General features: G+C 51.0%; 4 protein-coding genes across 8 annotated transcripts in view; 3 read left to right on the top strand and 1 right to left on the bottom strand.

The window, feature by feature from the left end:
* The window catches only part of Dchs1 (dachsous cadherin-related 1), a 34,032-nt gene extending 23,358 nt beyond the window's left edge, over positions 1 to 10,674 (top strand). For 2 of the 3 annotated variants that reach the window (XM_006229942.4, XM_039078172.2), the window contains 15 exons: positions 65 to 258; positions 476 to 572; positions 675 to 832; positions 1,025 to 1,886; positions 1,982 to 2,221; positions 2,346 to 2,471; positions 2,986 to 3,195; positions 4,340 to 5,218; positions 5,337 to 5,450; positions 5,608 to 5,819; positions 5,908 to 6,062; positions 6,258 to 6,388; positions 6,470 to 6,753; positions 7,102 to 7,240; positions 7,587 to 10,674. In XM_006229942.4, coding sequence (XP_006230004.1) covers positions 65 to 258; positions 476 to 572; positions 675 to 832; positions 1,025 to 1,886; positions 1,982 to 2,221; positions 2,346 to 2,471; positions 2,986 to 3,195; positions 4,340 to 5,218; positions 5,337 to 5,450; positions 5,608 to 5,819; positions 5,908 to 6,062; positions 6,258 to 6,388; positions 6,470 to 6,753; positions 7,102 to 7,240; positions 7,587 to 10,198 — 6,413 coding nt within the window. In that variant the 3' untranslated portion in view covers positions 10,199 to 10,674. The remainder of the gene's footprint in view (positions 1 to 64; positions 259 to 475; positions 573 to 674; positions 833 to 1,024; positions 1,887 to 1,981; positions 2,222 to 2,345; positions 2,472 to 2,985; positions 3,196 to 4,339; positions 5,219 to 5,336; positions 5,451 to 5,607; positions 5,820 to 5,907; positions 6,063 to 6,257; positions 6,389 to 6,469; positions 6,754 to 7,101; positions 7,241 to 7,586) is intronic. The other variant, NM_001107544.2, reaches the window with a different exon arrangement.
* An 818-nt stretch (positions 10,675 to 11,492) lies between these two features.
* Positions 11,493 to 17,616, top strand: Tpp1 (tripeptidyl peptidase 1). Its single transcript, NM_031357.2, has 13 exons — positions 11,493 to 11,514; positions 11,633 to 11,704; positions 11,972 to 12,111; positions 13,353 to 13,503; positions 13,696 to 13,823; positions 13,977 to 14,155; positions 14,269 to 14,467; positions 14,600 to 14,788; positions 15,017 to 15,086; positions 15,835 to 15,955; positions 16,078 to 16,236; positions 16,414 to 16,539; positions 16,713 to 17,616. Exons 1-13 carry the CDS (start codon positions 11,498 to 11,500, stop codon positions 16,851 to 16,853), a joined length of 1,692 nt encoding a protein of 563 aa, NP_112647.2. The 5' UTR covers positions 11,493 to 11,497; the 3' UTR covers positions 16,854 to 17,616.
* Positions 17,617 to 19,197: 1,581 nt separating this feature from the next.
* On the top strand, positions 19,198 to 20,492 carry Taf10 (TATA-box binding protein associated factor 10). Of its 2 annotated transcripts, none has more exons than XM_039106805.2 (5): positions 19,198 to 19,470; positions 19,576 to 19,730; positions 19,895 to 19,959; positions 20,043 to 20,166; positions 20,323 to 20,492. In XM_039106805.2, exons 1-4 carry the CDS (start codon positions 19,239 to 19,241, stop codon positions 20,161 to 20,163), a joined length of 573 nt encoding a protein of 190 aa, XP_038962733.1. In that variant the 5' UTR covers positions 19,198 to 19,238; the 3' UTR covers positions 20,164 to 20,166; positions 20,323 to 20,492. The 2 variants fall into 2 exon arrangements, with proteins under 2 accessions (XP_038962733.1, NP_001128207.1); NM_001134735.1 differs by having other exon boundaries at positions 19,224 to 19,470; positions 20,043 to 20,157.
* Positions 20,460 to 26,716, bottom strand: Ilk (integrin-linked kinase). 2 transcript variants are annotated; one of them, NM_133409.2, is made up of 13 exons: positions 26,697 to 26,711; positions 26,177 to 26,313; positions 23,028 to 23,193; positions 22,770 to 22,865; positions 22,515 to 22,611; positions 22,339 to 22,422; positions 22,152 to 22,237; positions 21,899 to 22,008; positions 21,676 to 21,803; positions 21,480 to 21,601; positions 21,291 to 21,390; positions 21,048 to 21,178; positions 20,460 to 20,873 (listed from the first exon to the last, which is right to left on the bottom strand). In NM_133409.2, exons 2-13 carry the CDS (start codon positions 26,263 to 26,265, stop codon positions 20,724 to 20,726), a joined length of 1,359 nt encoding a protein of 452 aa, NP_596900.1. In that variant the 5' UTR covers positions 26,266 to 26,313; positions 26,697 to 26,711; the 3' UTR covers positions 20,460 to 20,723. The 2 variants fall into 2 exon arrangements, with proteins under 2 accessions (NP_596900.1, XP_038941231.1); XM_039085303.2 differs by having other exon boundaries at positions 20,464 to 20,873; positions 26,606 to 26,716.
* Between the last annotated feature and the right edge of the window lie 88 nt (positions 26,717 to 26,804).

Raw genomic sequence — 26,804 nt, 5'->3', positions numbered from 1 at the left:
CACAGCTAGTTCCCAGGTTCTGCATCCTTAAACATTCCATCACAGTCTCCATCTTCACTTCCAGGAGAAGTGACTACACTCCAAACCCTGGACCGAGAGCAACAGAGCAGCTTCCAGCTCCTGGTCCAGGTGCAGGATGCGGGCAGTCCACCTCGCAGCGCCACAGGCACTGTGCATGTCGCGGTGCTTGACCTCAACGACAACAGTCCTACCTTCCTGCAGGCTTCAGGGGCTGCTGGTGGAGGTCTCCCTATCCAGGTATGTAAAGTACCAGGGCCGTGTTCTGAAGAAGTATAAGAGAGATGGAAGGGGTCTCTCCATTAAGCTGTGAGTATAGGTAAGAGAGATCACCTCGTAGAACAGGTATAAGACAAAAGGGGGAAAAGTTGTACCTGTGTACAGATGGATGAAAGCCAATTCTGGGTCATTTTAAGCATTGGAAGAAGACAACTTTAGGCAAGTTGTGTTCCCACAGGTACCAGACCGAGTGCCTCCAGGAACACTGGTGACAACTCTGCAGGCCAAAGATCCAGATGAGGGGGAGAATGGGACCATCCTATACACCCTAACTGGTATGGGGGCAGGAAGGAGGGAACCTGGGAGTGATCAGAGCTCTCATGGCCTGCCTTGCTCTGGCTGCCAAAACCTCATCTTTCCTCTCTGCTTGTCCCCAGGTTCTGGCTCTGAGCTCTTCTCTCTGCATCCTCACACGGGGGAGCTGCACACTGCGGCATCTCTGATTAGAGCTGAGAGGCCTCACTATGTGCTAACTCTTAGCGCTCACGACCAGGGCAGCCCCCCTCGAAGTGCCAGCCTCCAACTGCTCGTACAGGTATGACTGTCTTTCCTAGAATCCCCTGGTCTGGCCCTCTGGGTCTCCTCCTCTAGATCCATATTCTTGAGATCCTTCGACTCCCTTTGTCAGTCTACCCTGATCACCCTTCCCTAGTACCCAAGAAACCATCACAGACATGCTTTTACACGGATCCTTCTGATTCAGTTTCCCTGCTCTGGTATGCAATAGGTGCTTCCCTCGACTCGTATGGTGGAGTCACCAGATCTCGTAGAAGCTGACTCAGCGGCAACAGTGCCTGTAGTACTGACAGTTACAGCAGCTGAGGGGCTTCGACCTGGATCCCTGTTAGGTTCGGTGGCCCCGCAGGAGCCAGCTAGTATGGGCGTACTCACCTATACTCTGGTTGGTGGAGCCGACCCCGAGGGCACCTTCGCTCTGGACTCAGCCTCAGGTCGCCTGTACTTGGCCCGTGTCTTGGACTTTGAGTCTGGGCCGGCTTGGCGCGCGCTCACGGTGCGCGCCGAGGGGCCGGGAGGTGCAGGAGCGCGGCTGATGAGAGTGCAGGTGCGCGTGCAAGACGAGAACGAGCACGCGCCCGCTTTTGCACGCGACCCCCTGGCACTGGCGCTACCTGAGAACCCTGAGCCCGGCGCCACGCTGTATACTTTCCGTGCTTCAGACGCGGATGGCCCAGGTCCCAACAGTGACGTGCGATACCGCCTGCTGAGGCAGGAACCCCCGGTTCCCGCCCTGCGCTTGGACGCGCGCACCGGGGCGCTCAGCGCTCCTCGTGGTCTGGATCGGGAGACCACACCCGCGCTGTTGCTGATCGTGGAAGCCACAGACAGACCAGCCAATGCCAGCCGCCGCAAGGCAACGCGCGTCTCGGCGCGGGTCTTTGTCACGGATGAAAATGACAACGCCCCTGTCTTCGCCTCACCATCACGGATGCGCCTCCCAGAGGATCAGCCTCCTGGGCCTGCGGCGCTGCACGTGGTAGCTCGGGATCCAGATCTGGGGGAGGCTGCCCGTGTGTCCTATCGTCTTGCGGCTGGAGGGGATGGCCACTTCCGGCTACATGCGACCACTGGTGAGAGTAGGGCCGGAGATTGGGAGGCGTGGAGGGTGCTGAAGTGCAAGGAAAGCTAAGGCAGGCTACCAACTACCTTACTTCTTGATCTCTAGGAGCGCTGTCCGTGGTGCGGCCCTTGGACCGTGAACAGCGAGCTGAGCATGTACTGACAGTGGTGGCCTCGGACCATGGCTCGCCGCCACGTTCATCCACTCAGCTCCTGACTGTCAGTGTTGTTGACGTCAACGACGAGGCACCCGCTTTCCCTCAGCAGGAGTACAACGTCATCCTTCGTGAGAACAGTCCGCCTGGCACTTCTCTGCTCACACTGAAGGCAACTGACCCTGACCTTGGTAAGACCCGTGGGAAGGAATTTTGGGAGTGATGGAATTGGGAGTGAATTGTGAGAGGGATGGAGTGAGGGAATAAAAAGTATACTTACTCTATCTGATCGTCCTCCATACTGCCTCTCCTCAGGGGCCAATGGGCAAGTGACTTATGGGGGTGTCTCTGGCGAGAGCTTCTCTCTGGACCCAAACAGTGGAGTTCTTACGACTCTGAGGGCTCTGGACCGGGAGGAGCAGGAGGAGATCAATTTGACAGGTACACTGACAGGACCTTCAAAAGCTAGAGGTTTTGTATACAACAATATAGCTCCTGTTACATTTTGGGAGCATCAAGGTAGGATGCAGGAAGAATTAACTTCTAGCCTGTCTACACTAGTTTTCCAGTGCATATTGTCACCACCAAGCCTTCTACGCCTCCGGATTATACTGCAGCCACTCAGCAGAGGAGCATATTTATATTATTTGCAGAGAGGTTAAGTGACTTGGATTAACAAGGATTGGAAGTAGCAGGCCTGAGTGTTGAGTGCAGGCTTTGATGCCTAATTTATTGTCTTTCCTGTCTCATCACCTCCAACTGAAGCTGTATCTTGCATGTAGGCAACATGAGGCATAGGGAGGAAGGAACGTTTTCTGGCATTGTTGTGTATGTCCATGCAGGTGCCCCAAGGTATGCTGTGAGATAGACATTTTCTGTTTTATACGTGCACTGTACTATGGGTTTCTCCATGGCACGGGGTAGGGTACATCTTGATGGTTTTGTTTCTCCACAGTATATGCCCGGGACAGGGGCTTGCCACCCCTGTTAACTCACATCACAGTGCGAGTGACTGTGGAAGATGAGAATGACCATAGTCCAACTTTTGGGAACACCCATCTCTCCCTGGAAGTGCCAGAAGGCCAGGACCCCCAAACCCTTACCACACTACGAGCCTCTGATCCGGATGGGGGACTCAACGGACAGCTCCAGTACCGCATCCTTGGTGAGAGTCGCCAGTGCCACAAGAGCACTCTGCTTGGCAGCGCCTACACGCCTGGTTCTTGGCCCTTGCCGGTTTCTGTGAACGTTTCTGTGTCTCTTTCTGCTGCTTCTGTGTCTTTCCTGCACATCAGTGTATTTGAGGCACCTCTTCAGGCACCTCCATCTCTTTTCTTTCTCTACACCTATTTACTTTACCCTATTCCTTTCCTTATGTTTTATTTTTATATTCCTTTTATTCTTATATTTGTATATATTTTATTCTTGTATCTTCTATTCCTTATATACCACACAGTCAATTATCCTCAAACATCTTTGGTTTCGGAGACTCTTACAACTTTGTGTATATGCAATGGCATCTCAACTATGTTGCTCAGGCTGGTCTTGAACTCATGACTGATTTCAGGCTTTAGAGTACCTGAGATTATATCACTAACCCAGCTACACTCTTACATTTTGAGAATCCTAAAGGGTTCTTATGTAACATGTTAAGGATCAATATTTGCTGTGTTTCATATTAAAACTTACCAAAAAATTAAATATCATGAAGGAACAATTAAGGGTGTCCCTTGCTATTTCTGAATAGGCACAGGAAAATGTTAGGATTTCAGACAGATTGTTGAATAGTATTGAGGTGGCCGTAATCTTAAGTGTTACTGAAGGTAGCCAGCAGGAACTGAATTTCTGATAATGCACTTATTTTTTTCTGTCTAGAATATTCTGGAAAACACAAATACAAGTTCTGCCAGCCTAGTAATAGTGTCACGCAGCAGCCACAAACCCCACTTTACATTTGTGAAGGGAGAGTGAAAAGACTACACAATGTCTTAGGAAAATACTTTGATCATATATACATACATATATATGATATATATGGCATATATAATATACGCATATGATATATGTGATATATATATGATTATATATATGATATATATCATATATACATTGAAAGGGTCCAAAGGACTCAGGGGCCCCCAAGATCACACCCTGTGTGTTTTATAGTGTCTTTCTTTGCCCTTGACATTTCTGTTTTCTTTGTTCTTTTCCTTTCCTCCAGCTCCCTTCTGCCTCTTGTTTTCTGCTGTTATCTACAAGGCACCCCACCTGCTAACACGTACATGTTTGTGTGTTCATATTCTCTGCAGGTGGGGACCCTTCAGGAGCCTTTGCACTAGATCTCACTTCTGGGGAGTTTGGCACCACGAGGCCACTAGACCGGGAGGTAGAGCCTGCATTCCAGCTGCAGATAGAGGCCAGAGATGGAGGCCAGCCAGCCCTTAGTGCGACCTTGCTTGTGACAGTGACAGTGCTGGATGCCAATGACCATGCGCCAGCCTTTCCTGTGCCTTCTTATTCTGTAGAGGTACCTGAGGATGCACCTGTCGGGACCCTACTGCTGCAACTACAGGCTCATGACCCGGATGAGGGGGACAATGGCCGTGTGATGTACTACCTGGGTGCAGGTACAGCAGGGGCCTTCCTGCTGGAGCCTACCTCTGGGGAACTGAGCACAGCCACAGCCTTGGACAGAGAGCACTGTGCCAGCTACGCCTTTTCTGTGACTGCAGTGGATGGTGCAGCTGCTGGGCCTCTGAGCACTACAGTACCAATCACCGTCACGGTGCGTGATGTCAATGATCACGCACCCGCTTTCCCCACCAGTCCTCTGCGCCTCCGCCTACCCCGCCCAGGTCCTAGCCTCAACAAACCAACCCTGGCTCTGGCCACGCTTCGAGCTGAAGATCGAGATGCTGGTGCCAATGCCTCCATTCTATACCGGCTGGCAGGCACACCACCACCTGGCACCACTGTGGACTCTTACACTGGTGAAATCCGTGTGGCTCGATCCCCTGCGGCTCTTGGACCTCGGGATCGTGTCCTCTTCATCGTGGCTACTGACCTTGGCCGCCCAGCTCGCTCTGCCACTGGTGTGGTCATTGTTGGGATACAAGGAGAGCCTGAGCGTGGACCCCGCTTTCCCAGAGCTAATAATGAGGCTGTGCTCCGTGAAAATGCACCACCAGGTGGGTCTCTGGTTACATGTGCCAGATTTGAATCCCTGGAAAGCCTGGGGTTAATCACTGACAATGTAGTGACCGTCGTCCAACCAATACCACGTTTCCTCTCTTGTCTTCCCTACAGGGACTCCAGTTATCTCCCCAAAGGCTGTCCATTCAGGAGGCTCAAATGGACCAATTACCTATAGCATTCTCAGTGGGAATGAGAGAGGGATTTTCTCCATCCAACCTAGCACAGGTAAGGAACAAGAACAGAGAGGGGAAAGGCCCCGGGGTGGGGGTGGGGGAGCAGGTTCTCTGGGCCAGAGGACTCTTTGGTGGGAGCAGTTGCCCTTAGACAAAGAGGCTCCAGAACAAGGATAGGAGCTATCACTGATGCAGCCCATCTCCCACAGGAACCATCACAGTTCAGTCAGCAGAGGGGCTTGACTTTGAGACAAACCCACGGCTACGACTGGTGCTACAGGCAGAGAGTGGAGGAGCCTTTGCTTTCTCGGTGCTGACCCTGACCCTTCAAGATGCCAATGACAATGCTCCCCGTTTCCTGCAGCCTCACTACGTGGCTTTCCTGCCAGAGTCCCGACCCTTGGAAGGGCCCCTGCTGCAGGTGCGGGCTGTAATGGGAAAACAAGGGACGGGGCTGGTCAGACTGACTTGTGGCCGAGCCAGGGTTAGCAATCTTCTACACTCACCAGGTGGAAGCAGACGACCTGGATCAAGGCTCTGGAGGACAGATCTCCTACAGTCTGGCTGCATCCCAGCCAGCACGGGGCTTGTTCCATGTAGACCCAGCCACAGGCACTATCACTACCACAGCCATCCTGGACCGGGAAATCTGGGCTGAAACACGGTGAGACCCGGCACCTCTGGGTCCAAGCCCCACAAATCTGTGTGTATGCAAGCCCTGACTTGGGTTTCTCTCACTCCCCAGGCCACACCCTGAATCCTTCCAATGTGAAGCTTTGTCCTGAACCCTCCTTATCCATCCCAGGGTCCACTCCTATTTCTAGGCCATGCTCCCTGACTAAGTATGCTCTGTGTCTAGGCTGGTACTGATGGCCACAGACAGAGGAAGCCCAGCATTGGTGGGCTCAGCTACCCTGACAGTGATGGTCATCGATACCAATGACAATCGCCCCACCATCCCCCAGCCCTGGGAGCTCCGCGTGTCAGAAGGTAAGATTTGGATAAAGCAAGATGCAGAGGGCTCCGGTGATGAGGATAATTCTACAGTCACCTTTCCCTTGTGTTTTGCAGATGCACTGCTGGGCTCAGAGATCGCACAGGTGACTGGGAATGATGTGGATTCTGGACCAGTGCTATGGTATGTGCTGAGCCCATCTGGACCCCAGGATCCCTTCAGTATTGGCCGATATGGAGGACGTGTCTCCCTCACGGGCCCCCTGGACTTTGAGCAATGTGACCACTACCACCTACAGCTGCTGGCACATGATGGGCCTCATGAGGGCCATGCCAACCTCACAGTGCTTGTGGAAGATGTCAATGACAATGTACCCATCTTCTCACAGAGCCTCTACCAGGTATCATCTCTGTCTTGATGTCCCCATACCTGGGTATGGGTCTCTTCCTGTTGGAGCAATAGAACAGAGGTAGAAGTGTCTAGACTAGGCTGGATGTTAGGATTGATCTTGGAATGGGTGGAGAGTGTCCCATTTTACGCTGGCTTTCCAGGTCCTGGGAACTTCATCCAAGTTCTGCATCCAGTGGTGAGAAGGGAGAGGGCGGGCAATTCTTACCCCAAAGCTAAGGAGTATGGTTCTGAGCTGGACACCAAGGTCAGTTCATGGAGCCAAGCTCTAGCTTATAGGCTAAGGTGGACATAGGGCAGCTGCGAAGCTTGGCTGTGAGTACTTTCTGTTGCTCCTCAGGTAATGATGTTAGAGCACACCCCTCCTGGCAGCGCCATTCTCTCCGTCTCTGCCACTGACAGAGACTCAGGTGCCAATGGTCACATATCCTACCATCTGGCTTCCCCTGCTGAGGGCTTCAGTGTCGACACTAACAATGGTATGTCCTCCCCATAATCCAATCCCTTTATTGTTGTCCGATCCCCTATATTTGGTGCTGAGTCCTAAAATTGGTTACTTCATCATATTATTTCTGGATCTCTGACCCAGTGAGGGCATCCATTCCACCCTACCTTTGATGAAAAGAAAATGTCCCTCCCGACTGTATGTCTAGAAGCTGTTTCCTGAACTTTGAATTCCCGAGGACACTGCACACTGTCCCAGCACATGGGCCCTTCCTACGAGTCCTGACTCCCAAAGCCATTGCCCAGACCCTGGAGAATAGCTCTTGTTAGCACAGTGACATCACTGAATGCTTGTTTCTTCCCCTCACCTTCTCTTCTCAGGAACTCTGTTCACAACAGTGGGAGCAATGGCCTTGGGCCATGAGGGGCCAGGAGTGGTAGATGTGGTGCTGGAAGCACGAGACCATGGGGCTCCAGGCCGGTCAGCACAGGCCACGGTGCATGTGCAGCTGAAAGACCAGAATGACCATGCCCCAAGCTTCACGTTGCCACACTACCGTGTTGCTGTGTCTGAAGATTTACCCCCTGGTTCCACCCTGCTCACCCTGGAGGCCATAGATGCTGATGGAAGCCGCAGCCATGCTACTGTAGACTACAGCATTATCAGTGGCAATCGGGGCCGAGTTTTCCAGCTGGAACCCCGCCTGGCTGAGGTTGGGGACGGTGTTGGGCCAGGTCCCCAGGCTTTGGGCTGCCTAGTGTTGCTTGAGCCTCTAGACTTTGAAAGCCTGACACAGTACAATTTAACTGTGACCGCAGCTGACCGGGGACAGCCACCCCGCAGTTCAGCCGTGCCCGTGACTGTCACTGTACTGGATGTCAATGACAACCCACCTGTCTTTACTCGAGCATCCTACCGTGTGACAGTACCTGAGGACATGCCTGTTGGAGCTGAGCTATTGCATGTGGAGGCCTCTGATGCTGACCCTGGACCTCATGGCCTTGTGCATTTCACCCTTAGCTCGGGTGATCCTTTAGGCCTCTTTGAGCTGGATGAGAACTCGGGTGCTCTGAGGCTGGCCCACCCTCTGGACTGCGAAACCCAGGCTCAACATCAGCTTGTGGTGCAGGCAGCTGACCCTGCTGGAACACACTTTGCTCTGGTACCGGTGACAGTTGAGGTCCAGGATGTGAATGACCATGGTCCAGCCTTCCCATTGAGCCTGCTCAGTACTAGCCTTGCTGAGAATCAGCCTCCAGGCACTCTTGTGACCACGCTACATGCAATGGATGGGGATGCTGGGACTTTTGGTAGACTCCGATACACACTGTTGGAGGCAGTGCCAGGGCCCGAGGGTCGTGAGGCATTCTCACTGAACAGCTCAACAGGGGAATTGCGGGCACGGGTACCTTTTGACTATGAGCACACAGGAAGCTTCCGTCTACTAGTGGGCGCTGCTGATGCTGGGAATCTCTCGGCTTCTGTCACCGTGTCGGTGCTGATCACTGGAGAAGATGAATATGACCCTGTATTCCTGGCTCCATCTTTCCATTTCCAAGTGCCTGAAGGTGCCCAGCGTGGCCACAGCCTGGGCCATGTGCAGGCCACAGATGAGGACGGAGGTGCTGATGGTCTGGTGCTCTATTCGCTGGCTACCTCTTCCCCCTATTTTGGTATCAACCAGACAACAGGTGCTTTGTACTTGCGAGTGGACAGTCGGGCACCAGGAAGTGGAACAGCCACCTCTGGGGGTGGGGGCCGGACCCGACGTGAAGCACCGCGGGAGTTAAGGCTGGAGGTAGTAGCGAGAGGGCCTCTGCCTGGATCGCGGAGTGCCACAGTGCCTGTGACTGTGGATATTACCCACACTGCTCTAGGCCTGGCACCTGACCTCAACTTGCTATTGGTTGGGGCTGTGGCAGCTTCTTTGGGAGTTGTGGTGGTGCTGGCCCTGGCAGCTCTTGTCCTGGGCCTTGTTCGGGCACGGAGCCGCAAGGCTGAGGCAGCCCCTGGCCCAATGTCACAGACAGCACCCATAGCCAGTAGCTCTTTACAGAAACTGGGTCGGGAACCCCCCAGTCCACCACCCTCTGAACACCTGTATCATCAGACTCTTCCCAGCTATGGTGGGCCAGGAGCTGGAGGTCCCTACCCCCGTGGTGGCTCCTTGGACCCTTCACATTCAAGTGGCCGAGGCTCAGCAGAGGCTGCAGAGGATGATGAGATACGCATGATCAACGAGTTTCCCCGTGTGGCCAGTGTGGCCTCCTCCCTGGCCGCCCGAGGCCCTGACTCGGGCATCCAGCAGGATGCAGATGGACTGAGTGACACGTCTTGCGAGCCTCCTGCCCCTGACACCTGGTACAAGGGCAGGAAGGCAGGGCTGCTGCTGCCAGGCGCAGGAGCCACTCTGTACCGAGAGGAGGGGCCTCCAGCCACTGCTACAGCCTTCCTGGGGGGCTGTGGCCTGAGCCCTGCACCCACTGGGGACTATGGCTTCCCAGCAGATGGGAAGCCATGTGTAGCTGGAGCGCTGACGGCCATCGTGGCTGGTGAGGAAGAGCTCCGTGGCAGCTATAACTGGGACTACCTGTTGAGCTGGTGCCCTCAGTTCCAGCCTCTGGCCAGTGTCTTCACAGAGATTGCTCGGCTCAAGGATGAAGCCCGTCCATGTCCTCCCGCTCCCCGTATTGACCCACCACCCCTCATCACTGCTGTGGCCCACCCAGGAGCCAAGTCTGTTCCCCCAAAGCCTGCAAGCACGGCTGCCACCCGGGCCATCTTCCCACCAGCCTCTCACCGCTCCCCTATCAGCCATGAAGGCTCCCTCTCCTCAGCTGCCATGTCCCCCAGCTTCTCACCCTCACTGTCTCCTTTGGCTGCTCGCTCTCCTGTTGTCTCACCATTCGGGGTAGCCCAGGGCCCCTCAGCTTCAGCACTCAGCACAGAGTCTGGCCTGGAGCCTCCCGATGACACAGAGCTGCGCATCTAGCTGTGGCCCTAACTGGGCCCCGACCTGGGACACGTCCAGTGTCCCCAAAGCAGGCCCCATTCTCAGCCTGCCCTGGGCAGCCTCGGACCATGACTGGCCATGGGGAGGCCACCACCAGTCCCCAGCTCTCCACCCCAAACTCTTGTAGTTGGGACAGGTCCCACATTTCTCCACAGTCCCCTCAGCACTAGGACCACAAAGGGCCTGTTGGTCACTGACCTGTGGCCAGATCCAGTGTGGAGAGAAATAAGAAAGAGGCAACCGCCTTGGGTTCTCTTCAGCCAAGACTTCCTGCCCTGCACCAGCACCCTGCGATGGAGCTGAGACTTTATTTATTGGGGGGTAGGGGGATGGAGGAGGTCCCTCCAACCTGTTTGGGCCTAACTCTTGGGTTCTTCTGACGTCCCTGCCCCTGCCCAGAACAAGTGCCAATTCTCACTCTGGAGCCTTAATAAACTGCAGTTTGTATCCAGCCTCTGGCTTTGTTCTGTCAGGGTAACCAGAAGTCACTGGCATAGCACTGTGGATACCTGGCACAGTAGCTAAGGAGGCCCAGCGGGAGGGAGCAGATCAGGACATTGGGAGTATGGCACTGGGAGCTCAAAAGCCTAGCTTTGGGCCCTCTGCAGCTTTTCCCTCTAAAGTGGTCAGGACTTGAGCTGTAGCAGTTTCCTGCAGAGACTGGCTAAGTAGGAAGCAGTCTAGGGTTCTAAGCCTGAGAATTCAATGTGGTGATTATTAAGAGCAGGTAAGTGAAGAAACCCCCAATTCTACTGGCCTCCACGCGTGCACACACACGTACACACACACACACACACACACACACACACACCTCAGAACCATGAAATGCCCACATTCATAAGAGCTCACATTAGTTGAATCTTTGCCAAATCAGTCTTGGTTCCATTTGCTTGCTTTATTGCACTGTCCGTTTTTACTCCTAAGTACGAGGCACATTGCTTTTGTCTAACAGTCATTGAATTTTACATGAAGAAAACCTAGGCTCTGAGAGCTTGTTTTGCTAATATTCTACAGCCAGGAGAGTAGCCCACACCTATAGGGCTTCAGAGCCCACTCTTTTGTGATTCCAGGAGAGGCAGACTTAGGCAGCAGGTGAGGAGAAGCCCTGAGCTTAGATGCTCAACACAGCTTAGAATTCCAGTAGCAGCCCCAGCACTCAGGCTCATTTGGGAGAGAGGACTCAGCAACGTCACTAGTTACTAGGCAGGGAAATGGGGGAGGTGCCGGATCGTGCTCATGTGACTTATCACATGACTATAGATCAGCCTGAAAGCCAAAATGGGACTCCAAGCCCGGTGAGAAACTGAGGTGGGGAGGGTAGCTAAAGGGGATTACATTAGAGGGAATTACATGTTGTAGAGAGAATACCGTGAGGGTCCAGCTCCTCATGAAACCCACCTGCTGTCCCTGCAGCTTCCTAGGACTCCTTGCTCTCGTCATCGCCGGCAAATGCACTCACAGCCCCGAGCCGGACCAACGGTGGATGTGAGTTGATTTAGTACTACAGGTGCCTTCTCCATACCCGCCTCTGCATATGCTTGGTCCTAGCTTTCCTCGTCCTCAGCTGTGCCTAGTACCCACTCTGTACTTATTCGCCCCCCCCCCCCCTCAGCTTAATCTCTTGTCATTTACCTCCTATGATACTTATCTGCATCTAGGATTCCACCCGAAGTCTCAGCTCTTTATCCCAAACTTTCCATGATCTGGATTTCCCATCTGTGGCCTAACCAAATCATGTCCCTGACCCTGTAGGCTGCCTCCAGGCTGGGTGTCACTGGGCCGAGTGGATCCCGAGGAAGAGCTGAGTCTTACTTTTGCGCTGAAACAGCAGAACCTGGACAGACTCTCGGAGCTGGTGCAGGCTGTGTCGGATCCCAGCTCTCCTCGATATGGTGCCTATCAGAAGTGGGGGCAGGAAATGGGAGGCAGGACCAGGCAGGCACTGGCTGGTGCACATCATGTAGGGTCATGTTTCTGGTATGACAGACAAATGGTAGTAACTGCCACATTTATATACACCCCCACCCCATTTTTGCCTTAGTTCTCCAGAATTAAATCTAAGAACAAATCAAGGCCTAGTAGCATGAGGTAATAATCCTTGCTATTTGGGCTGAAACAGGAAGATATTGAATCCAAGGCCTGCCTGGGCAGTGTAGCAAGATTGTCAAGATTGAAAAAAAATTTGTTTAGAGGTTTAGCTAGCTCATTGATAGGGTGCTCATGGAGCAAATGCAAAGCCCTAGGTTCAGGTGCCAGTAAGATGGTGAGTGGGGAACTTGTGTTTAGGAGCACATGACTTATAATCAGATCTAGTTTGAAATGTTGGCTTCTCCTGACCAGCTAGCAAATGGAGAAATAGCACTTAGTGTGTATACGTGATCATCAAATCATGATCCTTCCCCCTCTATCATAGCTACTCCCACACCCTCCTCTGTTGCTAGTTCAAGTCCTCAATTGTCTTTGGATTAATCCAATCTGGCCATCCCTCTTGCTGCCAACTCAGTTGTTTATTCTCTTTCTTGGATTATTGCCCAGCACCCTGACTGGTTTGTAGTTTCCTCTTCTTCACCACACTCCCCAGAGCACTTCCCACTCTATTCTAGAGCATTCTCTATGATGGTCAGGCTGGATTGAATCCTCTCCGGCGTAAAGTCCCATATGATGAGGCAAGGTTTTGTGTGTGTGTGTGTGTGTGTGTGTGTGTGTGTGTGTGTGTGTGTGTGTGTGCAGAATGGAGGTGGGAGGCGGGAGGGGCATCCTCAGATCACCCAGGAAGCTCCTCACGTGCAGGAAAGAATGACTCACCATTATGCTGTTTAAAATCAACAAGTATGAAGCTGAGCTAAATTAGAAGGTTCTGTATAATTGACTCAGAAAGTCTGGGAAAATCTTTTTGAAGAGAAGCTTAAAAATGGGACATTTAAAGTTTATTAACCTCCTTGAATTTTTGTGACCGGGGCAATACATGCTGTGCATATTTCCTGGCCATGACATTTCATGTCTCTTCAGCCTTTCTTCCCTTGGACTCCCAATATGCCTAGCACTTGGGGAAGTTTTGATGTCTCCTGATTGACATCCAGACAACCCAGGAAAGCCTGAAATGAAGACAAGATCCCCTTCTGAATCCCTGCAGGAAAGTACCTCACCCTAGAGGATGTAGCTGAGCTGGTCCAACCATCACCACTGACCCTCTGCACTGTCCAAAAGTGGCTCTTGGCAGCTGGAGCCCGGGACTGCCATTCAGTGACCACCCAGGACTTTCTGACTTGCTGGCTGAGTGTCCGGTGAGAAGTAATGATTGCCCCATAGAATCCATTTCCCACCAAGGAGACAAGATACCCCCAAATGGGGGAGTTTAAAGCTTGCTGAGAGCCTGTGGGTATTGCTAATGCGTACAGAGATAATGATTGGGTGGTAAGTAGGGCTCCGGCCAGCTCTACAGCACCTCTCCATGGTTTCTGTTTTCTTACTTCCAGGCAGGCTGAGCTGCTGCTTCCTGGGGCTGAGTTTCATCGCTATGTAGGGGGACCTGCAAAGACCCACATTATAAGGTCCCCACATCCCTATCAGCTCCCCCAGGCCTTGGCCCCTCATGTGGACTTTGGTAAACCCAATGGGGTTGGTGGAGGTTGGGGGTTGGGGGGGGCAGAGCTACAGGCTGAAGAAGTTTAGATAACACAGGAGGCATGGAGTGTTTCCGGTAGTGAAGTGGGTGGTAGTACCTGTGAGACCTCCTTAAGCCTGACCCTTTCCACAGTGGCGGGGCTGCACCGTTTCCCCCCTTTATCATCTCCGAGACAACGTCCAGAGCCACAAGGAGTGGGACCTGTTGGCCTGCACCTGGGAGTGACTCCATCTGTGCTTCGTCAGCGATATAACCTGACAGCCCGAGATGTGGGCTCTGGCACCACCAACAATAGCCAGGCCTGTGCCCAGGTGAGCCATGCAAAACCCTGGGGTCATCACAACCTCTTCAAGATATCTTCAGTGCTTCACTACCCTGGGCCTCACTCTCTGATCTACAACTCCTGATTTGGATGTTTCCACAGTTCCTGGAACAGTACTTCCATAACTCGGATCTGACTGAGTTCATGCGCCTGTTTGGTAGCAGTTTTGCACACCAGGCCTCAGTAGCAAGAGTGGTTGGAAAGCAGGGGCGAGGCCGAGCGGGCATCGAGGCCAGTCTAGATGTGGAATACCTGATGAGTGCTGGTGCCAATATCTCCACTTGGGTCTACAGTAGCCCTGGTATTGCAAAGTTGGGGGATGGGAAAATGGGTTGGAGTAGACTGCTGATAGCTGCTTCATTTTATCAAGGGGACGCCATGGGCTGGCAACCATCCAATGACCACTCCTATCCCTTCTTTTAAAACAATTCAGGCCGCCATGAGGCACAGGAGCCCTTCTTACAATGGCTCCTGCTTCTTAGCAATGAGTCATCCTTGCCGCATGTACATACTGTGAGTTACGGAGACGATGAAGACTCCCTCAGCAGTGTCTACATCCAGAGAGTCAACACTGAGTTCATGAAGGCTGCTGCTCGGGGTCTCACCCTCCTTTTTGCCTCAGGTAACCTCCTACCATAAAATTAAGACATCCCACCTACCAAGCAGCAGGCTTTATCCCAGCTGACCCTTCAACCTGGTTTCTGACTCATAATAGGAACTCAGTCTTAGCAGGGTCTACTGACATGACCTGAGATCTGTGAGGTGGCATATACATTTCTTCTCGGGTATATATAAGCCTACACCCCAAGCTCTTCCCATCTGATCTGAATACTTAATATGTCTTTCCCAGGTGACACTGGAGCTGGGTGTTGGTCTGTCTCCGGAAGACACAAGTTCCGTCCTAGCTTCCCTGCTTCTAGGTAAGTACCCCACTCTTTCATGTGTGACTTTGATGCCACCAGGAGCTGCTATGGCTCAGCCTTCAGCATTACCTGTTGGGGTTCCTGTGCTCCCTTCCCTTTTCTTCCTGTATATCCCAGGCTGTGACAGCAGAATATGTTGTTTTGTTCCCTTAGTTGTTAGGGTTTGGTTTTTAGGCAGAAAAGTATATACAATTAATTCCAGCCATGTCTTGAAGGCATCCAGTCTGTCGGTACACAGGCTCCCATAGTCTTACTCTCCTTTCCAGTAAGACCCAGACCGTACCCACTCACCTCCACACATCTTGGACATCACCCATTGTCTTAGTCAGAGTTTTATTGCTGTGATGAAACACCATGACAAAAAAAGCAAGTTGGGGAGGAAAGGGTTTATTTGGCTTACACTTCCAGATCACAATCCATCATTGGAGGAAGTCAGGACAGGAACTCAAGCAGGGCTGGAACCTGGAAACAGGAAACAGGAGCTGATGTGAGGCCATGGAGATTACCGGCTTGATCCTCATGGCTTGCTCAGCCTGCCTTCTGATAGAACCCAGGACCACCAGCCCAGGGATGTCACTCTCCACAGTGGGCTGGGCCCTCCCTCATTGATCGCTAAGAAAATGCCCTATGGCTGGATCTCATGGAGGCATTTCCTCAATTGAGCCTCCTTCATCACTTAGATCTTTGTATCACACAAAACCAACCAGCCAGTACACCCGCTATCTGAATGCTGTCTTCTCCTTAGCCCCTATGTCACTACAGTAGGAGGAACCTCCTTCAAGAATCCTTTCCTTGTCACAAATGAAGTAGTTGACTATATCAGTGGTGGAGGCTTCAGCAATGTTTTCCCACAGCCTTCATACCAGGTTTGTGGATATTCCTATGGATTTGTGGAGGTTGAGGGTTGGTGGTCAGGGGAATTGTCCTCAGTTCAGCGGCTTGCTGAGCAGACTTCTGGCCAACGCTCACACTCAGAAATGTCCTTCAGGAGGAAGCAGTAGCCCAGTTCTTGAAGTCCAGCTCTCATCTACCACCATCTAGTTACTTCAATGCTAGTGGCCGTGCTTACCCAGATGTTGCCGCGCTTTCTGATGGCTACTGGGTGGTCAGCAACATGGTCCCCATTCCGTGGGTATCTGGAACCTCGGTGAGCATCAGCTTTGCTGTAAACCCTCTACTCAGGAACTACCCTCGCTCCTCCATCTACAAAATCTTGAACCCAGAACCCCTGACTCCTCAGAGACTTCTGATCTTTGCAAGCATCATCCCTCAGAAGTCTAATCCCGCTAAAACCCTGACCTATTTTTGCATCTTCATCTTGCAGGCCTCTACTCCAGTGTTTGGGGGAATTTTATCCTTGATAAATGAGCACAGACTCCTCAATGGCCGCCCCCCTCTAGGCTTTCTCAATCCCAGGCTCTATCAGCAGCATGGGGCAGGACTCTTTGATGTAAGTGTTGGAGGAAAGAGGGTGGATATTGTCATAGGATATGAGAAGGGCTACCATGGACTTGGGGTGCTTTTACTATATGGGATTGCCTCCGTGACATGAATATGAATAAGGTGCAGTCTAGGAGTACTGGTACCAGCAGGCCCAGGTCTGATGCCACCATCTCCTCCCAGGTAACCCATGGCTGCCATGAGTCCTGTCTGAATGAAGAAGTGGAGGGTCAGGGTTTCTGCTCTGGTCCTGGCTGGGATCCTGTGACAGGTTGGGGAACACCCAACTTCCCAGCCCTACTGAAGACTCTACTCAACCCTTGACCCTTCCCTGCCCTGACGAGAAAGCAGAACTGTTTCCTGTACTACAAGGGAAGGCTCAGTTTCTCGTTATTCCTCAATGGAAGCCCTGATGAACTCTTAACTGTTGCCTGCTGCAGATAGCTTCTCCCTAACCCTCAAATGCTGTGAGCAGGACTGGACTCCCAACCCTGTGAGCCATCAAACTCAGGTCTCCAAACTTCTACTTCGAGATCCCCAACAAGATGCTATAACCAGCATTTTGTCTCACCCCAACCCCATCTCTCCTTCCTCTTTCCAGCTTGAGATGTGAAAGCAGGGCGAGAAGATTCAGTCTGCATTACTGACACCAGCAGTCCCACCTAATGCTTACCACCTCTGCACTGACCGTATGCTCTTTCTCTTCCAGCTGCTTCTTCGTTCACTGAAATGAGACCTTTGTGCTAATCGTTTAGTCTTTCTTCCCCTGGCACTGAAGTGCAATGGTCTCCCTGACATTCTATCCAGTTATACACTTCTCAGTGTTTTATGGGCTTTCTTGTTTAAGAACAGGTTGGTGATGGGTTGGGGATTTAGCTCAGTGGTAGAGCGCTTGCCTAGGAAGCGCAAGGCCCTGGGTTCGGTCCCCAGCTCCGAAAAAAAGAACCAAAAAAAAAAAAAAGAACAGGTTGGTGACAATCTATATAACTATTCTAAGGAAAGTTCAAGTTTGAAAATTTTAAATGTTTTAAATGTTCTTATTGGCAAAGCTCCTCAACAAAATAAATAGGTGTTACAAATTTTGCTTTAAATTTTTGCTTCAGTGATTTTTTTTTTTGTAAATTATTTGTAAATTTACATTTTATTTTCCCCTTCTTGGCTACACCAAAGCAGCATTCAGGTTTTAATTTCAACTGTCAGACATTCACAAACATCTAGCTTCTGTGAACCTGGGTGTTCGTTCTTTCCGTCAGTTTCCCATTCCTTTTTTGCTCAGTGTATACCCCCTTTGACCACACTAACTGTCCTCCTTTTCAACTAATTATGGGATGCTGGTGTTCATTGTTCCATCCGTAGGTTTTTACTCATATTTTATTAACATCCCTTGATAGATCACTGACATCTCAAATGTAAGATACCTCATTACTTCATCTCCCTCCAGCCCAGACCTAAACTATTTCATCTCTTAGTCTGTGATATAATGCCTCTTTCAAACAAGCCAGAAACCTGTAACTCTTAATTTTCATTTTTTTTCACCTCCCTACTAACTTCAACAAGTTTTACTGACTACTTCTCCAGATATGTCTTTATCAGCTAGCGTGGTGATGCTCACCTTTAATCCCAGCACTTAGGAGGCAGAGACCAGGCAAGCCTCTCTGAGTCCATCCTGGTCTATACAAAGAGTTCCAGGCATGCCAGGCCTACGTGAGACCATGTCTCGAAAATACACAAACGTGCGTGCACGCGCGCGCGCGCGCGCGCGCACGCACACACACACACACACACACACACACACACACACACTACTGCATTATCTTTGAGCCCATGTCCTTTTTCCTCTAAACTGCAGGAAGTACTTGGGTAGGGGAGAGCCTTCCAAAGCCCCTCAGCATCCTTGACCATGGGTAAGTCATCTTCTAAACCAAACAGTATATTTATTTGTGCAAACCCTTCAAAGATTACTGGGTAAAAGTCAGGGACATTGAAACCTGCCTTCAAAATTGGGAAATAAACATTGCTAATGTCTGACACTTGGAATTAAGCAGCTGATGTTAGTTCCCTACTTCCTTGCACTCCACCTACGTGTATCTGGGAAACAACCATACAGTATTAAAATTGTCTGCCTTCCTTTTCCAGAGCTTGGTGCTAGTGAACTAGAATCTGATTCTTAACTTTGTATTCCTAGGTCCCAACCCTGTAGTTGGCAAATAGAAATTAAATAAATGACTGTTGAATTGCTAATGTGCTTCACATGTGACTTTGGCATGTTATTTCTTCGGGGTGAAACACCTATCTCTACATTTACAGCAGCACGCTTCTAGGACCGTTGTGGGTGGGAGGGACACACACCAAATCCACTAAAATCCTTAAAGACAGTGAAAGGGAGCGACAAAGAATGAAGACTGTTAAGGAGACTGGTAATGAAGTATCTGACATATGAGTCCCCAAGTCAAATCTGCGCACCCAGATGAAATGAAGTGTGCAGTCCTGGATTCTTCGCGGTCCCATCTGGGCAGGGTTGAGCCGCAGGGTGGAGGCTAGGTCTTTCACAGTTTACCTCTGCCAGTCTACACCTAATCTGCCAACAGCCAACCTAAGGTCGCCCGCGGCGGACTAAAGCGGTGGGGCGGGAACTGTGACGTCACGCAACGTGCGCCTGGGCGAGCGGAAGCGGAAGTAGCTCTGGTTGCCGCCTTTCCCACCAGCCCCATGAGCTGCAGCGGCTCCGGCGCGGACCCCGAGGCGGCGCCAGCCTGTGCCGCCTCGGTCGCGGGTCCGGCGCCCCCGGTGTCCGCTCCCGCTGCGCTGCCCACTAGCACGGCCGCGGAGAGCAAAGCCAGCCCCGCGGGGACAGCAGGGGGCCCTGGAGCTGGAGTCGCCACTGCAGGCACGGGCCCCGTGGCGGCACGGGCAGGGGAGCCCGCGGAGCGGCGCGGACCGGGTGAGCTCCGGGCCGGGTGAGGGAGGGGGGAATCTCCGACTGGGTGCCGCAGCGGGGGTTGGGGGGACCCTGCGCTTCTCACCTGTGTTGTTGATTCTCCTTCAGCTTCGGTGGCAGCAGGCGGCGCGGCTCCCCCTGAGGGGGCAATGTCTAACGGGGTTTACGCCCTACCGAGCGCGGCCAACGGAGAAGTGAAGCCCGTAGTGTCCAGCACACCACTAGTGGACTTCTTGATGCAGTTGGAGGATTATACACCTACGGTGGGCTTCCCGCCTGTACAAGGCCACCTGCCTCGCTGTCGTGCCTTTCAACCGCACCTTCATGCTTTCAAGCGTCCTCTACTAGGAAGCTGTCTCTTTATTCTTCCTCCCCACCCAGCGCATCAGTAGGCAGAGCTAATAATGACGGCTATTTGATTTTTCAGATCCCGGATGCAGTGACTGGTTACTACCTGAACCGTGCTGGCTTTGAAGCTTCAGACCCACGCATGTGAGTAAACTCAGAGGTTAGACTGTTGAGTGCTGGGTGGAGTTTGTTAAATATCTCATTACCACCACCCCCTTCCTCTCTAGAATTCGGCTCATCTCACTAGCTGCCCAGAAATTCATCTCAGATATTGCCAATGATGCCCTACAGCACTGCAAAATGAAGGGTACAGCCTCTGGCAGCTCCCGGAGCAAGAGCAAGGTGTGAGAGGTTCGCCTTCCACAGCAGTACAGACTTAACTTATCCTGAAAGCCTTTTGGGGAAGCAGCATCCTAGGGGAGGTATTGGGCCTACTCAGGGTTACCCACAAAGGACTGGAATCTGGACTTGCTGTGCTCAGCTGGTGGTCTTCCCTCTTTCCCCCAGGATCGCAAGTACACCCTAACCATGGAGGACTTGACCCCTGCCCTCAGCGAGTATGGCATCAATGTGAAGAAGCCGCACTACTTCACCTGAGCCACCCAACCCAGATGTATTTGTCTTCCCCTCTGTCCCCACATGAGCCTGTTTTCATAATAAACTTTATTGTGACAGGCGGGGCTGATCCCTCCCATGTTGGGAGACATCAAGTGGCAAGTGACAAAGCTCTGAGCCCAGCCCTCTCTGGGGCTACAGTGGTAGGGATGGGAGCAGGGAACAAGCCCCATAACTGGGGTAGTACCATGATTAGAGACAGGGGAGGCAACCAGAGATCTTCAGCTTCGGGGAAGTGCATTCCCCCAGCCATATGCTGATACTTCTGAAGTTTGGGCAGGGACCTTCAAGTCCTACTTGTCCTGCATCTTCTCCAAGATAGGTACAATCATGTCAAACTTGGGTCGCTTTGCAGGGTCTTCATTCATGCAAATCTTCATGAGCTTACACACGTGGGGGGAAATACCTGGTGGGATAGTAGGCCGAAGGCCTTCCAGTGCCACCTGCAAATTATACAGAACAAGGTGAGCTTCTGAATTTGAGTTCATCATATGGGCAAAAGCCTTTGACCCTTGAATGGTAGGATTACTATAGATCTGTATACACTGCAGGAAGGGCTTACCACAGTGATGTCAGCACCACTATCCCCACACAAGTATCTGCAGTTCTGTGCTCACCTTCATTCCAATCTCCATATTAGAAAGGTCAGCAAAGGGCACCTCTCGTGTCACCAGTTCCCACAGAAGCACGGCAAAACTCCACATGTCTGCTGAGCGTCTGTTTGTATCTTCAGGCTTCTTTTGCAGGGCTGGAAGGGATAAGGCTTATTAACTATTCCAGTTGCATAGCCTTTTTAGTCTCTGCCTCTTCTACTGTTACTGAGCTAATTCTTCATTTCCCAACATGATGCCTTTACCTACCTTCAGGGGCCACCCAGGCAGGTGCATACATGCGCCCAGGGCACTGGAAAGAAAACTTTACATCAGCCATGCTGATTCGGGCAGTCATATCTTCATCGATCTGAGGAAGAGAAGTTAAGGTCAAAAAGGTGGAACCTATTGTAGGCCAGCAAAGGGCTTTGGGGACCAGAAGTGAACTTGTGGTCTCACCATTACACTACGGCTATTGAGTGCGTGCCGAGGTATGAGAGGCTCTAGTGTATGAAGAAAAGCCATGCCTCTTGCCATGTCCAAAGCAAACTTTACAGCTTGGCTCTGGTCCACAACGAAATCTAACAGGAAGCAAGAATCATTAGTTTAGAGTCCCCCACCCCTATTCTATTCCCAACAAGACCAACATCCTTACTGGTGCCTTCATGTAGAACATTGTAGAGAGATCCATATGGCATCCAGTGTGTGATGAGGGTTGGGTGGGGAGCTGGGGGAGCCTGGCAAGCACCTAGTACCGGAAGCACGTTAGGATGAGAGAAAATCCTGGGAGAGGAAGAGAGTGGTGAGACCCAACAGAATTTCACTTTTCAGTACTATTTGGGGTTCCTTAGAAACAGCTTCCAATTCAGGTGTCTCACCTGAGCCGGGGACATTCCTCATTGAAGTCCCTGCTTTTCCTTGTACTCCAGTCTCGAACCTTCAGCACCTTCACAACAATGTCATTGCCCTGCCAGCGGCCTTTCCATAGCTGAAGGATAGGTAGAGGTTAGAAGACATTAGCTCGGGCTGTACCATTTATTTTCTCCTAACTTGAAGAAAACCTTAATTAGTAATACAGAGTGGGCAGATTGTGAGTGTTAGGGAGGGAGAAACAAAATGGGCAGGGATCACCTCTCCAGAATGATTCTCGTTGAGCTTTGCCAGAAAGTTGAGCTGTTTGAAGTCAATACCAGAGTGTTTGTTCAGGGTCCCATTTCCTGAGAATATGAGCAGGTCAGGTACCCAGCTTCACCTTAATATGACACCAATAACCCAGGAATCTTGTGTTGCAGCCCTTCCCCCCACAGTAGTGACTCACGGGGCCTTGTGCGAGTGGTCCCCTTCCAGAATGTGTCCTTGTATGGAATACGATTAAGATTCTGGCCCATCTTCTCTGCCCGTTCTAGAGAAAAAGAATGGTCTTGGCTTTAATTGTGCTATGGAGAGAGAAGATGCAAGGTGGGACAAGAGACAAGCTAGGAGTAGATAATGAACCTCGGAGAAGCTCTCGAAGGGGTGCCTTGGCTTTGTCCACAGGCATCTCTCCATACTTGTTACAGATGCTCACAAGAGCCCCGTTAGCTACTAGGTCCTGAAAAGAAAATTGTCAGGCCAGTCACAAACAAGCATGAACACATGGACGCAACGACAGTTCTGTAACTGTCCCACAGTGGGACTGACAGGTGCACTGATGGTTCCATGCCCAGTTTGCTTCCCACTCACCATAGGACCTGGGGTCTGAGTACTTACCTCTGCCACCTGGTCTTGGCCCCAGAAACATGCATAGTGAAGGGGCACATTCCCATGTTCATTCACTGCATTGATGTCAGCCTTGTATTGCAACAGCTGCGTCCCATGGCCAAGAAAAGAAAAGGGCAGTCAGTTCCTGTGAGATACTTGTGTCCAGGCACGAAGAAAGAAAGAATAGCACACATTCTCCACATGACAGTGCCTGTTACTGGCTTCATATTGTGTGTGAGATGTGGATGGTAAAGGATTTGCATGTACCTTCTGTACAATGTCACGGTGTCCGTGACTAGCTGCCAAGTGCAGGGGGGTATCATCCCCACGATTCATCACATTGATCCGTGCTCCCCGCATGATCAGCATTTCAACCACTGCAGATCGGCCTTCTCGGCAGGCCCAGTGCAAAGGGGAGAAGCCATGATCATCCCTTTGAGAAAAGGACATAGACACTAAGCTGGTGTTGGGAAGGACAAAGCTTTGATTCATCGGGGAAAAGAAATTCTGTAGCCACTAAGAAGGCTTGCCTCTTTAAGACTTAATTTCTACTTGTGTTGGCAATTCCTAAAGTTCAGTTCAGATTTTCCCTTGAGCTTTACACCCAACAATCACCTAGATGTCCCAACAGCTCTAAGGTTTATCACTTTAACCACAACTCCTTTCCTAGCAGTTCTATTTCATTAGGTAGACAGTACTCTTCTGGGGTCCTCTGGGTTCCCTACCTTCTTGTCTTCCCATCTGACAGTGCTAGGAAGCACACCCAGGACCTCGTATGCTTGGCACATGCTATACCACTAGGCTTCATCTCCAGCTCATGCATCTTTAGTAACACCTATCATCCTTTGACTGCTTTTGTGCATCTCCTTGCTGTAAAGTTACAAAGGCATACTGGAGAAGACAGGCTATACAACTTAGGAGAGGAAACAGGCTTACTTTTGGCTCTGTTATTGAAGCTGACATCTAAAAATGGAATGGAATTAAAATATTTTGAAGGGGTACAACAACAAACATGCTTTTGATTACTGAAGAGGCAGATAACCACACAAACCCGGATGTTCCTACTTACCAACCAAAATTCACAGAGGAAAATATAAATTGAAGCTTTTGAATAAAAAATATATCTGAGTTTTATTTTCATCCCCTAAGGACATATATTTTATAAAGAGAAGTGTACAAACAAAACAACTGTATGGGCTGGGTCAAACTGACAGCCTGGAGCCATAAAAGGAAATTCCCTCCAGCCCTGGGATGCAGATCTGAGGGGCGGAACAGGGGGCGGTCTGTGGTCTAGGCCTGCAGCCTCCAGATGCTTTAGTGCTGTGGTCACTTCCTGTGAGGGGGCTGGAGGAGGGGCCTTGAGTTGATCCTGGCTTGGTCACCCAGAATCCCCCAACAGTTGAAGGAGATATGTAGCTTTAAATAATTGCCCAGCTCCGAAAAAAAGATCCAAAAAAAAAAAAAAAAAATTGTCCCTCTAGTCTGCCCTCATCAGTTAATACAAACTCGGCAAAAGCTTTCTGAGGATGTGAGTATATCCATTGCTATCCTATCAGTCTTCTCTCCCAGACTTCATGTATTCTGACCAAACAACTTCCAGAAGTCTGTGGCCTCAGAGGAAGCTTAAGCTTGAGAACAAATGCAAATGTTTTGCCCACTGTCACCTGAGGGCCTGGATTTCTATCTGAAGAATGCCTGCAGGGAGTTAACCACCTCCAGCACTGCCCTTTCCCTTCAAGCCACCAAAGCTTTCTGGTTTCCCTAATGATACCCTTCACCTTTTGACAACAAGGATTCTTCCAGATGCCACTCCCACTGGACAACAGCCTAAACTTCTATTTTCTTACCAACAAAATAGGACAGACAGCTTAGTGTTTACAGAGCGCACAAGTTAATGTAAAAAAAAATGAAACAAGTAACTTTGAATATAACAGAGAAACAGTATTCACCCTAATGGAAGCTGGTGAAACCTGGCCTAGGATGACAGATGATCCTTTCCAACCTAAAACAATCCTCTTATAGTCAAATACAGTTGCAACAAATGGAAATCCCAGCACTCAGAAGGCTGACTGACGCAGGAGGAAGGAGAGCTGGAGGCCATTCTGAACTACATGACAGGCTGTCTCCAAAAGCAAACCAAAACTACCTACTAAACTCTTCCAACACTGCATTTCTTGCTTTCTTATATCAGCCAGCATTGTAGAAAGTGTTCACATTATCTGTTTCCTCACTTTCCATTCACTTTTTTCCCTGACAGAAGCCTGCCATCTATAGGGAATAGATGAGGTCTTATGCAAGGATTCCCCCCCCCCCCCCCGCCCCCGGAGCTGAGGACCAAACCCAAGGCCTTGCACTTGCTATGTAAATGCTCTACCACTGAGCTACATTCCCAATCCCTCAAGGAGTTCTTATTTGAAGGAACCCAGTGTAATGCAGTTTCCTGTTACTTTCTGCAATACCATTCAAAGACCAAATACATCCTAAATGGAAACTAAATGAAGACTTAAAATGCTCACTTATGTTCTTTAACTTCTCAGTGGCCTATAATTAACCACTCTTCTTCCATTAAAACATCCATTCTCTAATCTTAGTCCATTTCTTATTTCTCCTTCAGATGGTTGTTCCCTGTCAGTCAGCCAGCCTTCTCGACCTCTGCCTTTATTTTACTCCTCTTCTGAGGTACTATTTTTCACCTTATAGAATCTTCAGGTATCATTTAAACGCTAATTTATGGTATCTTGGTATCCCAATCAGACCTCTCTCGAACTTAAAATCTGCACGAACAACAACCTGTCAAGCATTTCCAAGTTATTGTAGTGTCACCAAACTGTAGTCAGTCCAAAATGGAGCATCGGCAACTGCCAAGTGTCCAAGTTCCCAAACCTAAACCCCAGGTCATCTTTGACTTCCTCCTTCACTTCCCATACCAACTCAACTACTTCATTCTTATGACTTTAGGGCTCTCACCACTAACCCTGTCTCAATTCTTGTATCCAAAACATCACTTTAAGGCAATTGCATCCACGGTGACACCTGACAAATGGGTAGTCTCATCACTACACAGCTTCAGAACTTTAGATCTCTAATGTCCTTTTCCACTTCTATCCAATGCTCTAGGGCGCAGAAACTCATCCTCCAACCACATGTAATTCCAATTTTCTGGCACTCTGGTCTGCCTTTGACATGAGTTCACAGAGGCTGCAAAGTCCTCGGGAACCGATTGTGAAACTTAGTAAAAACAAAAAACCCAGACACAGCTTCCTCTCTGTAAACCCTCCTCCATCAACAGACTTTGCTTTCTAATACTCCTCATCACACTGGATAACAAAGTTAGCTGTCTCCGCCCGACATGAGCACCCCAAGTAGCGGAGAGCGGACTTCTAGCAGTCCTCTCACTCGCCAATGCTTCAGCTCACCCCTGATTTAGGTCGTTCTCTGTGTTGTCCAGCCACAAGCGCACCGCCACCGCGTTGCCCTCCCGGCACTGAGTGAAAATGTCGTCCATAGCAGCGTCCCGGCACAGAGACCCCGGGACTGGGGAAGTCTCGGGGAACTGCGGGAGAACAGAGACAAGAGAATGACTCTATCTCTGTTCCCTCAGGACAGAGGTGTCAGTGCTGGGATGGGGAGCGTCGCGAAAGGGACAGTGGTTGTCTGTGAAGGGCTTCGGGCAGCGGACGACCCCTGGGCTCGAGGAGCAGGGGGATCTGGAGGTATAGGGTAGACTTTGCTAGTTTCCTGAGTTGGCGTCAGCGGGCTCCGAGTCACGGCCCTAGAACACGGCTTGGGGGGAGGGGAGGGGCCCAAAGCTGCAAACACCCGGGGGAGGGGAAAGGGGTCCTTGCCCGGCGGCCCCGGCTCAGAGCTACTGTAGAGATCGCAGAGACAGGTTTGCAAGACCAGCATGGAACAGGGCGCGGAACTACCCGCACTCACCGGGACTCGGGTCGCAGGCGGCTTCTCCGGGGAACTCCCGTCCGGCCGCGCCCGCCGCCCGGCCCCGCCCCGGCCCGGCCCGGCCCGGCCCTCTCCAGCCAGCGCGGG

Source organism: Rattus norvegicus, chromosome 1, assembly GCF_036323735.1.
Source record: "Rattus norvegicus strain BN/NHsdMcwi chromosome 1, GRCr8, whole genome shotgun sequence".
In the NCBI taxonomy this organism is placed as follows: domain Eukaryota; kingdom Metazoa; phylum Chordata; class Mammalia; order Rodentia; family Muridae; genus Rattus; species Rattus norvegicus.
This window is presented reverse-complemented; position numbering and strand designations above follow the sequence as displayed.

What these genes read in the sequence shown, in the direction of transcription:
- Tpp1 (NM_031357.2), top strand. An exon ending in CACCCTCCTTTTTGCCTCAG is followed by an intron (nt 14,789 to 15,016) that starts GTAACCTCCTAC and finishes TGTCTTTCCCAG; the next exon opens with GTGACACTGGAGCTGGGTGT. An exon ending in CCTAGCTTCCCTGCTTCTAG is followed by an intron (nt 15,087 to 15,834) that starts GTAAGTACCCCA and finishes TCTTCTCCTTAG; the next exon opens with CCCCTATGTCACTACAGTAG.
- Taf10 (NM_001134735.1), top strand. Translation starts at nt 19,239, where the DNA reads ATGAGCTGCAGCGGCTCCGGCGCGGACCCCGAGGCGGCGCCAGCCTGT. An exon ending in CGCGGAGCGGCGCGGACCGG is followed by an intron (nt 19,471 to 19,575) that starts GTGAGCTCCGGG and finishes ATTCTCCTTCAG; the next exon opens with CTTCGGTGGCAGCAGGCGGC. An exon ending in TGGAGGATTATACACCTACG is followed by an intron (nt 19,731 to 19,894) that starts GTGGGCTTCCCG and finishes TTGATTTTTCAG; the next exon opens with ATCCCGGATGCAGTGACTGG.
- Ilk (XM_039085303.2), bottom strand. Translation starts at nt 26,265, where the DNA reads ATGGACGACATTTTCACTCAGTGCCGGGAGGGCAACGCGGTGGCGGTG. An exon ending in GCCAAGACCAGGTGGCAGAG is followed by an intron (nt 22,612 to 22,769) that starts GTAAGTACTCAG and finishes TTTTCTTTTCAG; the next exon opens with GACCTAGTAGCTAACGGGGC. An exon ending in TGTTCTACATGAAGGCACCA is followed by an intron (nt 21,602 to 21,675) that starts GTAAGGATGTTG and finishes GCTTCCTGTTAG; the next exon opens with ATTTCGTTGTGGACCAGAGC.